The 19566-nt window shown below is 43.3% G+C and overlaps 1 protein-coding gene across 1 annotated transcript in view; it reads left to right on the plus strand.

Moving 5' to 3' along the window:
- The first annotated feature begins 1345 nt into the window (after positions 1-1345).
- The window catches only part of LOC102796815 (potassium voltage-gated channel subfamily A member 5), a 40639-nt gene continuing 22418 nt past the window's right edge, over positions 1346-19566 (plus strand). The window contains exon 1 of the mRNA XM_006781036.3: positions 1346-3978. Within this exon, the coding sequence (XP_006781099.1) occupies positions 1535-3235 (1701 nt within the window). The 5' untranslated portion in view covers positions 1346-1534 and the 3' untranslated portion in view covers positions 3236-3978. The remainder of the gene's footprint in view (positions 3979-19566) is intronic.

Here is a 19566-nt window from a genome sequence, read left to right on the forward strand (position 1 = left end):
TTCTATATGTGCAGACAAACATGGGTTTGTGTTTTAAAGAAAAGCTGTATCCATCTCCTTCAGAGCCAGCAGGATGAGGCAGAGTGTGGCCCCAGGGCCGAGCCAGCAGCAGCAGAGCAGCAGAGGACACGAGCATAAAGGAAACAAAGAGGCACGCATGAAAGCCGCGAGTCCATGGATGCCATCATGTGGAAAGCAGGCCTTTATGCTCACACTGTAAGGAGATGGATGTGTGCGCAATAAGGAGACCTGAAAGCTTGCACACGTGTGTTGCTGTGGCAGTAAAACACAAAAAGGAAGGTCTGATGTTGTGTAAGGAGTGAAAATAAAAACAAAATGACAGAAAGAAATCACCACATGACCTCACAGCATCTCAGTTTATTCTGTTTTTCAGAATAAACTGAAGCATGGATTTGTGTCCACAAAAACCAGCGAGGTCATCTGAGGTAGTGTTAGTCAATGCTAATCCTCACTCCTGTTAAGGGTTATATACAGACACCAAAACAGCTTCTGCATCAGCCTGTCAGTATGTTTATGTTAACAGGACTTTGTGAGGACTGGCTCACAACTGGTGCCTCTGGTGGCCGGCAGAGGAACAGCAGCGGGTGGTTTCAGATGGAATTTCATGGTCGCTGTCCTCCGCAAACAGGTGGGCTTCAGGCTGAGTGTGCAAGCAGGTTGGGCTGTCTCTGTATTAGCAACCAATGCAAGGAGATCACAGATGGCTGACAGTGAGATGTCAGAGTGACAGGAAACAGGAGCAAAGGTTTATAAATCAAGACAAAACAAACTTCATGGAAATAAAAAGTTTTCATGTATCTTCTTCTCCAACACTGAAATACTTACTCTGTTCTGTCCTTGGGCAGCTGTGGCGCTCGTAACCTTTGACCTCTTCATTCACACTGCCTGACAAGCTCACAGGTGTGTACCGGGTGGGAGCGCGCAGGTGAGACGTGGGCTTTTTGCCACAGACCGTCATGTTGTGTTGGAACTGACTTTGATCTTTGAGGTTTTCAGTGACATTTTTAAACCGTCGCTGTTTGCACGTGCACGCGGACTGTCCCCTGCGCAGAAATCCAAATAAATGAAAGTGAATATTAAAAAATGAGATGGTCAGTGCGCGCGCTTTGTCCCCACCGGGGGCTCTCTCCCAGTGAGAGAGAGAGAGAGAGAGAGAGAGAGAGAGAGAGAGAGAGAGAGCAGCGCAGCAGGTCGAGCAACACTTTTGACGTCAGGGTGATCACTGCTGCCTCTCTCTCTCTCTCTCTCTCTCTCTCTCTCTTTCTCTCTCTCTGTGTGTATCATCCGGGTCTTCTTCTCCTTTTGTGCGCTTTTCCCGTCCGTTTGGCGCAGACGTGCGGCGGCTCGGAGCCTGAAGAACAGAAGACACTCCACAGATGCGGTCCCTTGAGTAGGAGCTGCAGGAGCTGCGTCTCCCCCGCTGCTCCTCTCTGTGAGTTTCCTGGAGGATGTTCGCGCTCAGGATCAACAAGTCTCTCCTGCTCTGCGCGCTGTAACTGTGGATGGCTGCGGGATGGAGATAGCCTTGGTGAGCTTTGAGAACGGCGGCGCAAAAGGGAGCGGTGGAGGAGGAGGTGGAGGCAACAATGCCGAGGAGAGCTGCCGGAACGCGCTGGATGTCCCTCAGCCGGGCTTCGTTCAAGGCGGGCGGGGAGAGGACTACAGCAAGGAGCTGAACACCCGGGGCGGCCCGCAGCCGCCGCACAGCCCCTGGAAGATCAATGACATGAACAACACTCTGAGCTGCAGCGAGAACGCCATGGATGCGCTTTTACGCGCGGACCACAGTCCCCACCTGTTCGACGAGGACATGCTGGACATGGACATGGATACGGAGAGCAACGAGAGGGTGCTCATCAACATCGCGGGTCTGAGGTACGAGACCCAGCTGGGTACCCTCAACCAGTTCCCTGACACTTTATTGGGAGACCCCGCTAAGAGGATCAAGTACTTCGACCCGCTCCGGAACGAGTACTTCTTCGACCGGAACCGGCCGAGCTTCGACGGGATACTGTATTTTTATCAGTCCGGAGGAAAGATCCGGAGACCCGTCAACGTGTCCATAGACGTGTTTGCGGACGAGATCCGGTTCTACCAGCTGGGGGAGGAGGCCATGGACCGGTTCCGCGAGGATGAGGGCTTCATTAAAGAGGAGGAGAAGCCGCTGCCGCAGAACGAGTTCCAGAAGCAGGTCTGGCTCATCTTCGAGTACCCGGAGAGTTCCAGCCCGGCCCGGGGCATCGCCATCGTGTCCGTGATCGTCATCACCATATCCATCATCACCTTCTGCCTGGAAACGCTGCCGGAATTCAGGGATGAGAGGGAGCTGGCGGTCACCAGCCGTCTGGACAACAGCACGGCGCCCCGGCCGTCGCTCACCTTCACCGACCCCTTCTTCATCATCGAGACCACGTGCGTCATCTGGTTTACCTTCGAGCTCATCGTGCGCTTTTTTGCGTGCCCCAGCAAGTCCGAGTTCTCCAAGACCATCATGAACATCATCGACATCATGTCCATCATGCCTTACTTCATCACCGTGGGCACGGAGCTGGCGGAGCAGCAGGGCCAGGAGCACCAGAACGGTCAGCAGGCCATGTCTCTAGCCATCCTGAGGGTCATCCGCTTGGTCCGGGTCTTCCGCATCTTCAAGCTGTCCCGACACTCCAAAGGGCTGCAGATCCTGGGCCAGACTCTGAAGGCCAGCATGCGCGAGCTTGGCCTGCTCATCTTCTTTCTCTTCATCGGGGTCATCCTCTTCTCCAGCGCCGTGTACTTCGCCGAAGCTGACGAGCCGGAGTCCCACTTCTCCAGCATCCCCGACGCCTTCTGGTGGGCGGTAGTCACCATGACGACTGTGGGTTACGGTGACATGAGGCCGGTGACGGTCGGAGGGAAGATCGTGGGCTCTCTGTGCGCCATCGCCGGAGTGCTCACCATCGCGCTGCCGGTGCCCGTCATCGTGTCCAACTTCAACTACTTCTACCACCGGGAGACGGACCAGGATCAGTCCTCCCTGAAGGACGAGCCCAACAGCGGCAGAGAGAGCCCCGAGCTTAAGCGCAAAGGCAGCAAAGCGTCCGTGAAGTCTCAGGATGTGGAGAACAACGAGGCGGGCGCTTCGGTGGAGAAAACGAACATCAAAGCAAACAGCAGCGTGGACTTCAAGAGATCCCTTTACGCGTTCTGTCTGGACACGCGGGAGACGGACCTGTAGCCGTGCACGAGCACACATGGGCTTAAAGCAGATACAGTCGTGTAGAATAAACCCCGTTAATGGGCTCTTAAGTCTTTGCACATTGCAGTTGGAGGATCAACACATTGCAATCCTGAAAAGTTTTAAGAGGGTTGGTTTATAAAAAGCACACTTTAATCCCCATCATCTGGTAAGCACGACAGTTAAAAGTGCGGAGTTATGAACGAGCTGCAGCGCATGTGATGCAACACAGGGGCCCTTTAATAAAGCAGGGACACCTGCAGAGCATCAAATCTAATTCATGGATGAATTAGAGGGAAGTGGGACATCAGATGCTGCAGATAATCAGGGACAAGCACGACTCGGAATAATTACTTGACACACTGAGAGGATTACCGGGACCAACCAGACTGTGTATATAATGCAGGACGCAGACCACATTCAGTAGTGCAACAACAACAACAACAACAAATAATAATAATAATAATAATTTCCCAACTGTGATGTTTATACTGGCAGCAGACGTGTAAATATTCCCCACAGGCTGCTCTTATTGTAGAAAAACAAAAGTATATTTTTGAGATGCAGACACCTGTTTTCCTTCACTCAGGTTCTGTTTAAATCAGAGAGGGTTTGGGGGGGACCTCAGCCTTGAACTTTTAAATAAAGAACATTTGGGATTTTTTTTAAACTGAAGGAACAACAGCCAAGAAAAGAGGACAGAGCAGAAACCGTCTGGAGAGATCGAGCATCAGCAATACCAGGTGAGAACATGTGAGCACATTTTGACGTTTAAGAGTTTTTATGTAATGACATGCTCAGTAGTGTGCACGTGAGGCACAGTCATGTCGCCGGGAGCTGTCCTTTCAGCACCACGCGCTCCTCTGTATGGAGTCCCATTGATGCCAAATTTCAAGTTACAAAATTCAATTATATCTTAAATTTTATTTTATTTTTGTCTATTAAAAACAAAGCATACAAACTTCTACTCTATGTTATTTAAATATGCACGAATTTTGGTTATATTCATATTGCATCAGACCATAATTACAGTCACCTGAGTGACACTTTAGATTATATACTATACTGCACTTGACAACAGTGGGGGAAAAATCTCCCTTTTAACAGGAAGAGATATGTGTCAGAAACAGGATTAGAGCTTTTTGTTGCCACCTTCAGGCAGCAAGAGAAATTACACAAATACTTTTGAGACAGGGCAAGTGTGGCCCTGCTGATCCTATGAAGAGCTCTGCAGACCAATGTCTACATGTTGTTGTGCTGTACTGTCAACAGGGGGCAGTAGTTTGTTGTTGGTTATGTTGTTTAGCTCCACCCACAGAGAAAACAGAAGTGAAAGTAGAGAAAGAATTTCTTTATGATGGCGTGAAAAGAAATTAATCAGCCTGTCTGAGCTTCTTTTTGGATCTTTCATTATTTTTCGTATTTGTGGTGAATTTTCTTTTCCATGCGCACGTTTCAACCAATCAGCATACTAACCACACATAGTGTCATCATCACCAGGATACTCGCTGTGGATTTTATTTCATTTCATTTCATACTTTTTGGGAGGAATCCCCCTTCTGACCTGTTCCTACAGGAGTGTCTCTATTTAACATCTGTCCAAGAATGAGTCCGAGTTTAGGATCATGTTTCATAACACAGCTAAATTATTTCAAGTGTCCTAAGAAAATAATTGATTATTCAGGCAAACATGATAATTACATCATTACTCCAAATATTTTATGGATCCCAGCATGTTTTTTCCCCCAACATTATCAGCTAATAATACAGCTAATCATTTTCTGGAGTGAACATGGATGTCTTCATCATCATGCTAAAGCTAAGAGTCTGGAAACATTACTAAAATGATTGCAGCTTTCACACAGGTTACATGTGGCTTGGTGCCTTCAGAGCTTAGCTCAGTATCAGAGCCGTCTCTGTACCCATACTGTTATCACAGCATTACAAACTAAGCTGCAAATATGTGACCACGTGTTTGTTTCTTTTTTCTGGAGGAGAAGTGACGTGACAACCATCCATAATGTCGAAGCTGAAACCTTTCACCATGTATGCTTGTATGACTCGAGCATTTTCTGCACTGTGATTGTTAACTGGTGGCTTTTCTTCAATATTTCTAAATCCAGCAAGCTTTAAAGGGGCAGCGTCTTTAACAATCACACATCTTCTAATTAACCTTAAAATCTGGACATCTGTTTGATGAATCACTTTCACAATATCTCCTGGAGGGCTGCGAACTCTAACTAACCCACTGGTGACTGAAGTTGCTAATCCTCACAGGCTTCGTTAGGTCTCAGGCGATGGAGCACAAAGCCTATGACATGTAACCTCTGATGTGTTAAAAACAGAAGACTTATGCTGGGAAAACAAAACGCTGCCTTTGACCTGCTGGAAGGACAAGTTGGAGCTGTTTCAGAGCAGATTAGTGTGAGAGTTACCCCAGAGGAGGGATGTCTTTGTGCAGATATGGGGCAGACTGAACACGGTAACTAAAATCATGACTTTTTTGGACAAATTAACTGTTGAGCCAGAGTCCAGGTAGATTTAAAATTAAAATGACTCCAACAGTTTGTCAGACTTACAGCTTCCAAATGATGAAAAGACACATCACTGTCTTCATGTACTATGACCGGTATTTAAAGATGAATATTAATATTTAATATTTAAAGATGAAGGCAAATATTAAACGGAAAGCACTTTCACTTGTTTTTATTCATGCTCTGCCTTCCTGTCGTTCAGTTGGACTCAAGCTCCCACCTCCCTCAGTGGAAGGTGGGGATTTGTTATCTTTTATTTTTAGTTTGGGTAAAAGTGGCAGTGCACAGATGGAGTCTGCAGGCGAGAAGCCGTCAGCTGTCACTTTGGGTGTTATCTCTGAAGCAGCTGGGAGCTTCCTGCACATTTGTCCTGGGAGACCGGGGAGCGCTGGAGGTTCGATGGGGGCATCTTAATTCACCAAACAAGTCCACTTTAGATATTTATAGAGGTTTTTATCAAAATTAGGAGAGACTGCACATCACAAAATCTGCATCCCTAATTATAAAGCAGCTTCCTCCTTTGGCCTGATCCTGTCCAGCAAACAAAAACAGCACACAAAGAAACCACCACATCGTTTAGTTTGAAGGAGGATATGGTCTGAATCGGTCAGTTATATTCAGCTTGTCTGAAGTCGGGTAGCAGCAGCAGGCTAAACAGGATATTTCAGATGTCGCATTCCCCAGCAACACCTTCCAGTTTCTCCTTTGGGATCCCGAGGTGTTCTCAGACCAGAGGAGTTAAATATAATCTCTCCTGAGAGTTTTGGGTCTACCCCGGGGTCTCCTCCCAGCTGGGAGAGCACAGAAAGGCTCTTCATCACGTCTGAACCACCTCAGCTGCTTCCCGCACAAAGAAGCAACACTACGAGATCTGTGTGGATGTCCTAAAGCACATTCAACTGAAAGAACTACTGGCTGTTCATGCATCAGTTTGTGGCTGATGGATGCTTACATAATACTCTATTACATTTCCCACACAGCCTTTAGTTTAGTCAGCAATATCTTGCCTTCTATTAGTAGTTGCGTCTGTTACCTCAAATATCGAGAGCAGTTTAAATCCAAAGCTCCTCATTTCTGTAGCTCACCACTGAACATTCGAGTTCAATTTCACAGTCTGCTCCAGCCCATTCTCACTCCCGACGGAATATACTGATGATTTGTCACGTTCCATGGGAACGCGAAAGGTGATGGTTTGTGTTCTTATGCTACGTGCTGGATTGTGCATGAAATCAAACAGAATGATGCTCCTGCGATAACACATGTTCCAGCCCTGTATTCCAGCCCTAACCCTAACCTTAACGCTAACCTTAACCATAACTGTTAACCACCACCTTAATCATGTTAGATAGTGTTTTCCAAAGTGATTTAAGTAAAATAAAAGTACATGTGTAGATTCATTCCAAACGGTTCTCATGTTTCCTCATTTTTCTGAACTCGTAATATAGGGACCTGTTGGGTGGCTGAAAGTGTAATATACAGATAATTTGTCACCTAGCGTAAAATTTTACGCTTTGGGAGTGAAAGCGTGTTGTCTGCTCATTTGATCCACACGCTGAAGAAGCAGAGTTCCAGAAAGAAGAAGCTCCTACGTGTTTAGTCAAGTCTTTCTTACAGATGAGTACATGTGAATCTGACGTAACCCAGGTTGGTTTCATTCTATCAGTCACTACCCAGAGTTCACGACTTTAAGGTAGAACTTCAATGTGAACCAAAACTGGAACTTACAGAAACCTCACAGCAGCCATGTTATTGGTCACATGATGTCATTAAAAAAGCTCCAAAAGGCTCCAACAGCACAAACACGGTCCAGAGGTCCAGTTAAAGACAGCTAGCAGTTCATGCCACCAGCATCACCTGTCAGTCCTGTCAGTCAAAGAGGCCAAGCCCCTAATAACGCAAACTTTAACCTTTAATACAATTTTATCTTAAAACTGTTGTTATGAAGGGAGAAATTATCCACAGAGAGAAAACCATTTGTGTATCAGGGTGTAATAATGTTTATTTCTGCTGTGAAGCTTTAACATGGGATTGGGGAATGAGGAACTCAGGAACTGCAGGTTGGTTGCTGCACATGTGAAAATAGCATTTCATTCTAAGCATATTAAGCCCCACATATTATGAATTCAATATGAGTCCATATAAGGTAAACTTCAGTTCTCACAGTTCAGCTAACCAATCAGTTGTCCGAGCTTTTCAGGAGGCGATTTTATAGAGAGAATCCAGAAGTGAACTTTCTGCTTCTGGCATCAGAATAAAAAGGTACATTTTTTAAGATTCAAGCTCCACCATTGCACAATGAGCATCTAAATGGTTATTAATGGCTGCATTATCACTTTCTCCATTTCCTTTGTAATAACTTCCAATTTATGAGGCCTTATGATCACTGGCACATCATAACAACTGTCTGTGAGAGACAGCCTGATAAGCAGCTGGAGGAGAAACCCTTCTTTACTTACTGCTTAAAACAACGCTGTCACCGTTTATACCTAATGTTGGCTGCTGATGTTGGGTGAGAACGTTTGGCTCACAGTCATAGATTTGCAGTGAGGGTCGTCCACAGCAAACATAGGGACCATTTCATCAGAGCCGGCTTTGTGCTCGACAGTCGTCATGTAGAAGCAGGAAGGAGACAAAATCAAACTGTGGAGCTGTGGTGTGTGGGGTGTTACTGTGATCTTAGAGCTGTCCGAGATCATCCTTCTCCTGGAATGAAGGACTGTGAAAGTCTGTTTTCTTTGGATAAAATTAGCCTTTGAATTTAGTGTTTTGATGTTCTTCTTGTTAACAGTGCGAGTGAATGAAGTGACCTTTCCTACTTAACAGGCTGAAAGTTCTGGCTGGTATATCTGGCACTGCCTTAGACTGGTTTTCTTCCTATTTATCAGGTAGGACCTTTTCTGTTAGGACTGATAGGTTCTCCTCTAACATTGCTGCCCTAACCTACGGGGTTCCACAGGGTTCAGTTTTGGGTCCATTATTATTTACTTTTTATATGTTTCCTTTAGCTGGCATTATTCAGTCTTTTAGTGATCTGTCTTATCCTTTCTATGCCGATGACATTCCGCTGTATATATGTCCTTTAAGCCTGATCAGCTGGATAGGCTGTGCACCCTAGTCCAGTGCTTAATTCAGGTTTCTGACTGGCTTTCTAACAATTACCTTGTTTTAAACATGAACAAGACAGAGACCATGATCATAGCTCCTCCTGATCTATATTCTATAATCAGTCAGGTTCTTGCCCCTTTTTGTCCTTCTGCTAAGCCAAATATTCAAAATCTTGGAGTAATATTTGACTCACACGTAAAATCTCTGTCTCGTTCTTGTTTCTTTCATTTAAGGAACATTTCTAAACTGTGACATATGGTCTCCTTAGCTGAACTGGAAACAATTGTCCGTGCATTTGTGTCATCGCGTTTAGATTATTGTAATTCCCTGTTTACCAGCTTGGATAAATCATCTCTTTCCTGCCTCCAAGCTATACAAAATGCAGCAGCCAGACTACTAACTCGCTCTAGCAAGCGAGCTCACATTACTCTTATTTTATGTTCTTTACACTGGCTCCCAATAGATTTTAGAATTTGTTTTAAAATTATTGTTTTAACGTACAGAGCAGTACATGGCCAGGTCCCAGATTATTTATCCAAGCTTCTCACAAAATACACTGCTGCTCGTTGTCTCCGCTCACAGACTCAGAGTTTGTTGGTTGCTCGCCAAACACAACTGAAGATGAAAGGGGACAGAGCCTTTCAGTCTGTGGCACCAAGGCTGTGGAACAGTCTACAACTACGTTTGTTTGACTCTGTGGAATCCTTTAAAAAGCAGTTAAAAACTTTACTGTTTAAACAAGCCTTCGGGTGACCAACGCTTTTTAAATTTTTAATTTACATTTAACCTCTTATACTGTGTATATTGTGATTTTGCTATTTATCGTACTGTTTATTTTAATCTTTGTGTTCAGCGCTTTGTGACTACCTGTCTATGACAAGCGCTTAATAAATAAACTTTACTTACTTACTTATTTTACACTGAATGTAAAGCTGAATTATTCTGAATATTTCCAGCTGTGTGTTTTTGACTCCACAGCAGCTTTGAATAATTTATATCAATATCTGATACTGAGGTTCTTTGATCATTTTTGGGCTATTAGAAATGAGCTTCCAAGAACTTAAAAAAATATGATTTTATCTGGAAAATATAATTCCTATAAGAAAATATTGAATCCTGTATTTCATAGCTGGTAAAACTAAAGTTAATATTACTTTAATCTTGGCTCTTCAGTAAACTGCTTCACCATCCTGTAACTCATTTTACTCATCTGCTTATCAGCAAAAACCTTCTTCACTTCTGCAATCCTACATGCTGTATACATACTGAGGGCTTTTATTGTGAAAGGTAGGAGCAGGAAGCCCTTTTCACACATGCTCAGTGTGTGTTATGGTATAGATGATGGTGACAGTAAACAGAAAAGCAGGTTGGTGGGGCTCCTGTGCTTTCCTGCTTACTGCAGGAGATACAGGAAATAAAGAGAAGCAGAACAGGTCGGCCTTAAATGTTGAATTGATTGATTGATTGATTGATTATACAGTCAACTTGTTTTCATAGCGTAAATGGATGCTGTGACTCAGTGACCTTCTTTTTCAGGCTCTGATTCAATAACAGGATAAAGAATATTTATCCAGAGGATAAAAGAATCAAGGAGATGTTCCCTGAGTCACTGATATGCAGACATTTTTTTCTACCTAATCATCTTGGCTCAACTTTCCAAACCTCATCATCCATCAGCTGCCCCCACCTGCCTCTAATCATTTCAGGGGCTCTTCTGCTGACCTTTGTGAACGATCCAGGTCCCCTCACTGCCTGAATCCAGTTAGATTATGTAACTTTTCTGTTTATCCATTTTTCTCTCCACTCGCCATTGTTTGAGGCCTCTGTAGCCATGATGACAGTTGCCTTTTTCATAGAGAAAACGGACATTTAGCATCATTTCTGCTGTGCAAGCCTTTCACCAACCAGAAAGCTGTAGGACAAAAATCTGTCCTGCAGATCCACATGGCCTCACCTACACCGACACGCTGCCAACAGTGCAGCATCTGGACGCAGTCGACCAGAAGCCAATGCACATGCTAGCCCGCATCCTTTATTACTTTCATCTGATTTCACTGGGTAATTACAGCCTTCATCACCATCTCCTCTGTGCACTCCTGGCTGCTTGTTAAAGAAAGGCTCTGAATGATGGCTAAATATCTTTAAACACTTCTTCTAGAGGTTAATTGTTTGTTTATTTGATCTTTTTAAATTCTGTTTATAATCAATAATAGACATGAACATTTCTGTAGCTCAAGGAAATATAAATGTCATCCAAGCCATTTTGTCCATCAACAAAATATGGCATGAAATCACAGACTGTATATAAAGGATGGCTGTAACCACCTTGCTGTCACCCACTATTTTCTGGACTCCACCGTTTAAAGTCTTAATGTTTGAATTTTGTGCTAACATTAAGATGTGCTAAGCTGAGGCAAACATGTCCTTGAGCTGTCACAGTAGTCTTCATATTTTGGGGTTTTTGGTAATTGTTGGTGATGGTGATGAAGTTTTTGTGCAGCTCAGTTTGTTAACATTTTACTCATAATGAGCTTTACTGGTCTAGTTTTCCTCCATCTGGGTCCTCTCTCTTTTTCCAAAGCCTGACAGCACTGTAGATCAGACGTCTTTTAATAATTTGGCTCTAGGGTAATAAACCCCTTCAATACTATACTGCTTTAGAGCTGCTGGATATTGTATGTTTCATGCTTTTATAGAAGTTGGACAGTATTTTCTGAAACTAACACATCTTTATGTCTCACTTTGTTCAAAGACAGAATAACAGGATTTGTCAGATTGGTGTAATATGCTTTGAGACACTAATTTGACTGTAAATAGTAGAAAAGTAGAAAGTAGTCAAAGCTCTGCACATAATGTTTTTAGTACCTGTTCTGAAGCTTTCAGTGATATGATGTAACTTTCATCAGCCAGCATGAAATATACATATTTGCCTGAACACTTTGAAAATCTCTCTCTGTCTCTGCTTTAAAGGCTGAGACCTCATGCAGACTTGGGTCAGCTTCTCACACTGATGTGGCACTGATGACATATTCACTGCAAACAAGAGTGAACCAACAAGTGTCATCAGTTTAAACAGTGTGTGAGGGAAATAGGTGTGCGAATTGGCACAGGCTCACAGTAAATTAGGATTAGGCCCACTTCTGTTTTTTCAGTTGGTTTACATGAATACATTTTATTCAGAGGCAGTCCAAGTAGTATCGCTCCCCAACTTGTGGGCAAGCTCTGGACCTGAGTTATGAACGCTGGCCGGGTGAGTTGGGGTGGGCCTGATGACCTTAAAGTTGTTGTTGAAACTCAGTTTATATGTCACAGAAAAACCTTTTATGAAAATGGAATAAAAGAGAAATAGATGCCAAACTCCACTTTAATATCAATATCAATATCCATCATCAATTCATCAATGATTTCAACGAAGGTCAGCCTAATACTTCTACATCCACTGATATTTAAATAAAGGTGTGAAGAAACAATATTAAATTGTTTTTCATAGAGAAAGACAAAATTGACACTATTTAAAGGGACCAGACTTGACACACATAAAAATATATTTAAAGGAAGTAAAACACAGTTAAAATGGACAAAATCTCAATCTACTGATTCTCAGGTGGTCACAAACTTCTGATCTACACTCCCATCTTTCCTGTGCTGTTTGTTGTTATTGGGCTAAACTGCTCTGCTGGACGCATCAATTAGCCAGATATAACCAGAGCACCGGGACACCGTCCAAGCGTCATAAACTCTGGCAGCACCGCCATCGTCCTGTAATCTGGTGAACTGGCGGCCGATCTCCCAATTAGGGGAAGCCGTCTGCTGCTGGCAGCTGAATAAACAGTGTCGAGGAGGGGGCTTAGTGTCATCCACAGATCCATGAAAACATCCCTGAAAGTCTGATACGGGCTTCAGTTTTCTGCTGGATAGTTTCAATGAAAAGTAATCTGCGCTTTTCGCTGTGAAGTCCTCGATGTTAGGCATTACTGAACCAAATCCATTACTATAAGTGAGAGAAGCATCAACAGATTTATTCTGGGCAAATCTAGCAGATAAAAAATGCTTTTCTAGTCATGAGAACAGTAGATACTGCAGTGAATCACCACAATTAACCATAATGAGCATTCCCATTTTCACATTTGTTTATTTTATGGATGTTTTCCAACAGTCATTTTGAGCTTGTCCTTTTGATTTGATTTTGAAATTAATGCTTTAATTGTGAAAGAAACCATATGGGAACCTTATGGTAAATCCTTTCTGCGTCCTGCTCCTTTGTGACCTGACCATCATCACCAGGACAGAGCTCACTGAGCTCAGAGGTCAGGTGAGCTCTGTCCTGAGATTATGTGGGACCTATCCTGCTTCTCCTTACTTCCTGTCATATATTCAGCCTCCAAAGTTTCTAATAATGAGCTCAGTGCAGAGACAGTAAAACCTGTGAACAAAGGTTCATGCTGCAGAGCGCTCTGAATACTCAGTTTCGCACAGCTTTTTCTACTCTTTGCTCTGAATTATGTCACAGAGACAGGTTATCCCTATCATGATCATCTCAGGCACAGAAGCCCCACCCACCTGCAGTCCAAACCTGTTTACAAGTGCAGCCAATAAGAAGGAAGTCAAGGAAGAGGAGCTATAGCAGCTTGTTTCGGACAGTGTGAGAGAAGGATTTTTATGAACACTGAATATGCAAAGCTGCTGTAATAACGTCCAGGAATAAAAGCATGGAGACAGCGGTATCTGTATTTGTCCATCATGATTTAATATTTATATTTTTATGTGATCATATTGGGTGGACAATTGAAAATTGGATGGAAAATGTCTTATATAACACATGTATTCCAGCCTCATTTACTATGAACAGATATTCTTCTTGAAGGATTTTGTTGGCACAGAAAATTAGACACGTGGATTCAGATGTCTGGATGTGAGGAAGCAGCCGTCACTGCACTCTTTTTTTCTTCCATCTTTTGTCTGACCTTGAACATTTTCCCAGGATTTGAGCCTGAAGTTTAAGCTGTGCCCTCAAAAACTTGGAGGAGATTAAAAAAACTTTGCATGCCGGCAAAAATACCCATCCGCAGCTGTCAGATTGACTGACATCTCATTTCACTGAGAGCCGAGAGATGCTAAAAAGACACCCCTGACTAATCTGAGCCACTGTCCCACAAATTCAGATAACACACATACTGTGTGCAGTATTTACATTATCCTGTTTCTATTTTTAATAAATGTACGAAATCCGCGGGTGTCTAAGACTTTGCATGACAGAAAAGCAACACAGGAAGTATTAGAGGGGCTGTAGCAGCACAGCTAATTACAGCGCTCCGTGATTAGCACAATTACAACACGACCATCAGAAGCAAATATGTGACCATGAGGCTCAGCTGTGGACACATGACTAAAGCTTTTGGCACTAAAACTAACAGCAAAAGGCAGGAAGGCTGCGGAGCCTGCTCTGAATCGGCTGAGGTGATTAGATGAGCTCTGCAGCCCCCCAACAGGACTCTGATCCCCTCTGCTCTGCTGTGCACAGGCCAGGAAAACGCTGGGAGCAGGAGAGACAATGCAATGAGGAAGTTACATAACATGTACACTCATATAAAAATATTTCATACACACTCACACACACACACACACACGCACACACACACACACACACACACACACACACACACACACACACACACACACACACACGCACACACACACACACACTCAGTGCTCAGCTGCAACCTCGGCCACTGCCTGAAAAAAGTGTGAGAGCAGTGAGAGAGCAAAGATGAGGTTGAGCTCATCCTTTGAGTGAAGGCGATGACTCTGGAGGAAAAGAGTCATTTCTATGGCCTCTGTGTTTCAGAGCCTTTGGATCTTCATTCAGGTTTGACCTTTAACCCCTGTGTGGGGACAGGAAGCTTCCTTTAAATCAGAACACCTGTATGAGCTATAGGTGAAGACCTTGCAGAACAGACTGACAAAACTACTTCACTCACTGTAACACTTTGTTCACTCTGTAGTTTACAATTTGCCAGTGACCGCTCAAACGCTCTCTAAAATGCACAGAAAATGAGAGAGGAGATCTGTAGTCATTCAGACAAATCCATCACAGCTTGCAGTGGGAGTCAAACTAATTGAGTTTCAGTTTTTAACAGAGCACAGTTTCTTTGTCCACCTGTTCACATTTGTGACCCCAGCACAGTCTGAACATGTGATGGGGACGCAAACTGGTCACCACATATCATGAAATACTTCCACGTTGCACCAACATTACGTACTGTTTACTTTAGTCCGAATCATGTCGTGCTGTACGATTCCTGATTGGACGGACTCATGGTGTGATTAAAAAACTGCATCACTGATGAATCCATCTTTGAGGGGCAGAAATGTGTTTTTTTCACATACAGTTCAGCTGAGTGCAGAAATCTGCTCTCTTCCTCATATTTCAGCTGCTTTGTCCATTACTTCTTCTGCTGACAGTAATCTCTGTGCTGTGTGGAGGATTTATTAAGCCTCTCGTTGCATAAGAACCAAGCTCCTGTATGGAAGAGCAGTCGTAGGCAGAGGAGCACAGGTGTCCACGGGCAGACTTTAAATTCACCTGCCAATGAAGCTACTCAGTCACCTGTGACTCAGATTGATGAGAAAATATGCGTGCTTCTGGCTGAAAGTTATCTTAATGTTATGTAAACGTTAAACAAGAACAAAAGCTCTGCAGCATCTCAGGTATGACCAGGATCCCAGTTCGATGATAAACAGGTGCTGCAGCTGAGGTTAATGCTTTGTGTTAGAGCTGAACAGTGAGCTGTGGTATATTTGAAGTCCTCACAGAAGTTTAAGACAAGCTAAAGATGAAGCTTTGAAATGAGTTAACACACTGAACATCATCAACATGCCAGCTGAGGCTGAGCTGACAGTCAGAGCTGGGGTGATAGCTGAAGGTGAATCCTGTCAGCTTCAAATGAAACTGAAAGCTGTTAAAGTTGAGTGGATATGACAAAATATAGAAGTTGACGCACTTAAAGATGCTGTAGTGTCACTTTAATGTGAACTACTAAAGTAATTTTATTAAAGCAGTAACATTTTTTGAAGCTGAAGACATTAAATCATTCACAGTGCTTGAGGAGCAGCCGTGGAGTGTCAGTGCACAGGTGAGCCGTGAAGTTTGAAACAGTCATCAGCGGTGGCACTGCTCTCTCATTGATTACATTTGTAGATGTGTTTATTCTCACTCTCCTGACTCACTGCCTCATTGCTGAGTGTGAAGCAATCATCAGGATGATCTCAAGATAAGAACTAATCCAAATAATCTGGACCCAGATGTCCTTCTGGAGCTATGCTCATGCACGACAGTCTCCAGCTCACAGTTCAGTTCAGTTTAGGAAACAAATGTTTCAGAGATGATGACGTGTTTGGTTTATTGTGGACTCCCTCAGTGATCACGAGTCCTGCAGCAGTCACTGCTGTGAGGGACTGAAGTCTTTATGATTATGCTGCACACTGAAAAAAGGTTGGCATTCATATGCTATTCAATAGCTGGGCCCACATCCTTATTTTAGGTTTGGTAGCATTTTTAGTAGATAAAGGCGAATGGCTTAATCAAGAAATGAGCTGCGGTTTGGGGAAGGCCTCTATGGGGACTGCCCAGATCTGTGATTGGCCAGCCCTCCCTCATTGCATTTATCTGGGTCTTTGTTGGTTGTCGGCCTGCTTGCGGTTTTGCTTTTGCCGTCACCTTTTGTTCATCATGTCTGCCTCCTGCTTTGTGTGTCTCCACTTGGATCCTAATAGGCTTTGCATTACTAAACCAGTAGCATATTATCTGAGAGTGCCGCACTGCTGCAGAGTGGATGCACACCTGCAATTACGTAAAAAAGATGGATCGGATGCTGGCGTGGAGTTGACACAGGTTATTTTAAACCTGGGCTGTACCGGGTCATTAACTGGAGCCGTGAGCGTAGCAGAGAGTTCATGAGTAAATAGAAAATGATTGCCTCATTGGCGTGTGATAATTAAAGGTTTTCAGCTGAGCTGCTCAGCTGGCTCGAGGTCTGTGACATGGAAATGTAAGACTCAGATGAGCTTATGCAACCTAATTGTTTAGCCCTGGAGAAGAGCAGTTAACTTTAAAATGGAAAGCATTGTGAGGGCTCGAATTAATCAAATATATGTAAACTCTGCTGAGAATGCTAATTAATCCCTCTCGGTGTCTCCGCCTTGCCTACCTTCCTGGATAAACTCTGCTGCCGTTTCCTGATCATCAGACAAGCCGGGGGGTGGGGGTGGGGGGGGGGGGGGATTGCCTCGTAATTTCACTTCACAATCCCGATAGCATCACCTTCCTGACAAACAGTCTCTGAGAGTAATTAACATATTAAATGCAAATAAACAGGTCTCCAGTGGTGCTCAGAGGGACGTGGAAGCAGAACATTCGGAGGGGAAGTTTGATCTGTTGAACAGAGTCCGTCTCTGTGAGGCCGGCTGCACTTAAAGGTTCATGCTGTAACCTGTTGATGGGACAGGAGGACAAAGATGCCATTTATGTCTTTTATTTATAACAACTGCATGCTGTCAACCGGTCTCAGCCGGAGGGATGAGAACCTAATAGAGTATCAAAGAGAAGTTCTCCTCTGGCCTACTCACATCAGCTCATGCATATTTTCAGTATATTTAATGAGGCCGTGAAGGCTTTAGGCCCACAAACAGCACGCTGACCAAAGAAAAAATCTGGTTTTAGTTCTCTGAGTGACAGCATCAGTGCGATGGATCGATCAGAATCTGAATAAACTGTCTGTGTCATAGAGGAGCAGAAACCATAGTGCATTCTGGATAAACTTTCAGGCTCATGTCAGCAGGTGGGATAGGTGTCTGCTCAGAACAGGTTAGAGCAGAGAAGAGAAACCAGGATTGTCTTTATCGAGCTGTAAAAATAATAAGCAGGAAACCTTTGAAGCCAAAAACCTTTCCAGTGGGAGAAAGCATGAAGTTCACATCTGACTCAGATCTGTAATGGTGCATATACCAAACTTATTTTTGGTCTTAATTAACTTTCCATTAACCAAACCGTTTTAGCACAGTATGAAAACTTTTTATAATCTTTCTCTTTGTGTTTTTTTATTCCTCTACTGTTTCCTTTATTGATGGCAGATATTCTCAAATGTTATGATGTCATTAGTTATGATTGTCAATCGTTTTCTGCAAATAGAATAATTTGCTTTAAGGCTTCTGCAGCATGAAACCATGTTTCAGCTGTGCAGTTATTCTTACTTCATGTTTCATTTATGAAGTTGATTCTTAAAGCAAAAGTTTCGATTTTGGGCTCATTCTGTTTGCATGTCTTATATTGGCTTTGCATCCAGAACATAAACGTATCCTGCCTCGATGCACCTGCCATCCTTTTGACATTTGCCAGATGTTACATAATGTAGTCATACAGCATTAGTTTATATTTGAAGGCAATTAAGCAATTTTAAAACATAGCTTTATAAATAAAATGGACAAAGACGAAAATGTAAATATAAAACCTAATGGTCTAAATGCTCTGGTGCAACAAATGTGGACACCATCGGTGATAAAACAAGCCATCAAATATCACAGAGGGTCAAAGTGACAGGTGTAAAAAATCCATCCAAACCTTTTAACTGCAGATTATTTTTGGTTTGTGATTCGTTTCAGCAGTTTGACAGTTGTTCCTCTGCAAGCTGGGGGAGAAAGATCAAATATGCAGAAAACAAGCAAACAAAGAGGCATCAGTCCAGCGTTATCTAACCAGACTGACTTAATGCAACGTTTCCAGATGAGCGGCTTCTGCCATCACTTCTGCATCATCTGCTCTGAGTGCAGCGGCATAACTGTCTGCCACAGGGCTCTGTGGCACCTACACTGCTGCTCAAAGTGATGATGAGGATGGTGCTCACAGCCAATCAGATATCCAACCTACAGAAACCACGGTTTCATAAAGGCCTACCTTATTTTCCCAGTGGCAATGCTGTCTTTGGAAGCAGAGGCTAGTGATGTGTCTAATGCAGTTACATAAGCGCACAACACCTACATTTACAAAATGTCAGATGCCTTCATGATGCTGTTTCGAGCTGCTTAACTTTTAACCCTCGGCTGTTTTTCTCTTATTTCATTTAGCGAGGGTTGAAATACTGGAGCTATTTTGGGTTTTATCATATAACACTGTTAAGTTTTTCTCTGTAGACCAAGAAATTACAATTTGGAAAATTTCTACTTGTGGTATTTTGTCGTGCCTTTGTAATCCTTTGGCAGTTCAGAAAGACCATATATATATATATATATGGTCTTTCTGTGCAATACTGCAAATTGTGGTACCAATACCAAGTTACCGAGTTACACAACTAAGCGTTTCAGCTGACTTGAACCTGGATGTTTGGGACCTGTGTCTAAAGCAGTGAGTGTCTGCTGTTTAAATGTGTTACAGGCTATAAATAAAATAGCTTCAGACATCTTTCATTTTGCATGTTTAAGGTATATTTTTAAAAAAAGTTTATTTAACAAAATTCAGTAAGCTGCACAGAGGATCAAAGTGTTGGTCCTATCACACTAGTATAAATTCAATACCAATGCTAGTGTTGATATCGATACTATTGATATTTGGGTCAGTCCGCCCACCTCTCTTGTTTGGTCTCTCTGTAGACAGTTGTTGTCGTTGTCTCTGGCCCTGGGCTGAGTGGGTCTACATTCAAT

Source organism: Neolamprologus brichardi, chromosome 17 (assembly GCF_056152115.1).
Source record: "Neolamprologus brichardi isolate AB-2024 chromosome 17, ASM5615211v1, whole genome shotgun sequence".
Classification (NCBI taxonomy): Eukaryota; Metazoa; Chordata; class Actinopteri; order Cichliformes; family Cichlidae; genus Neolamprologus; species Neolamprologus brichardi.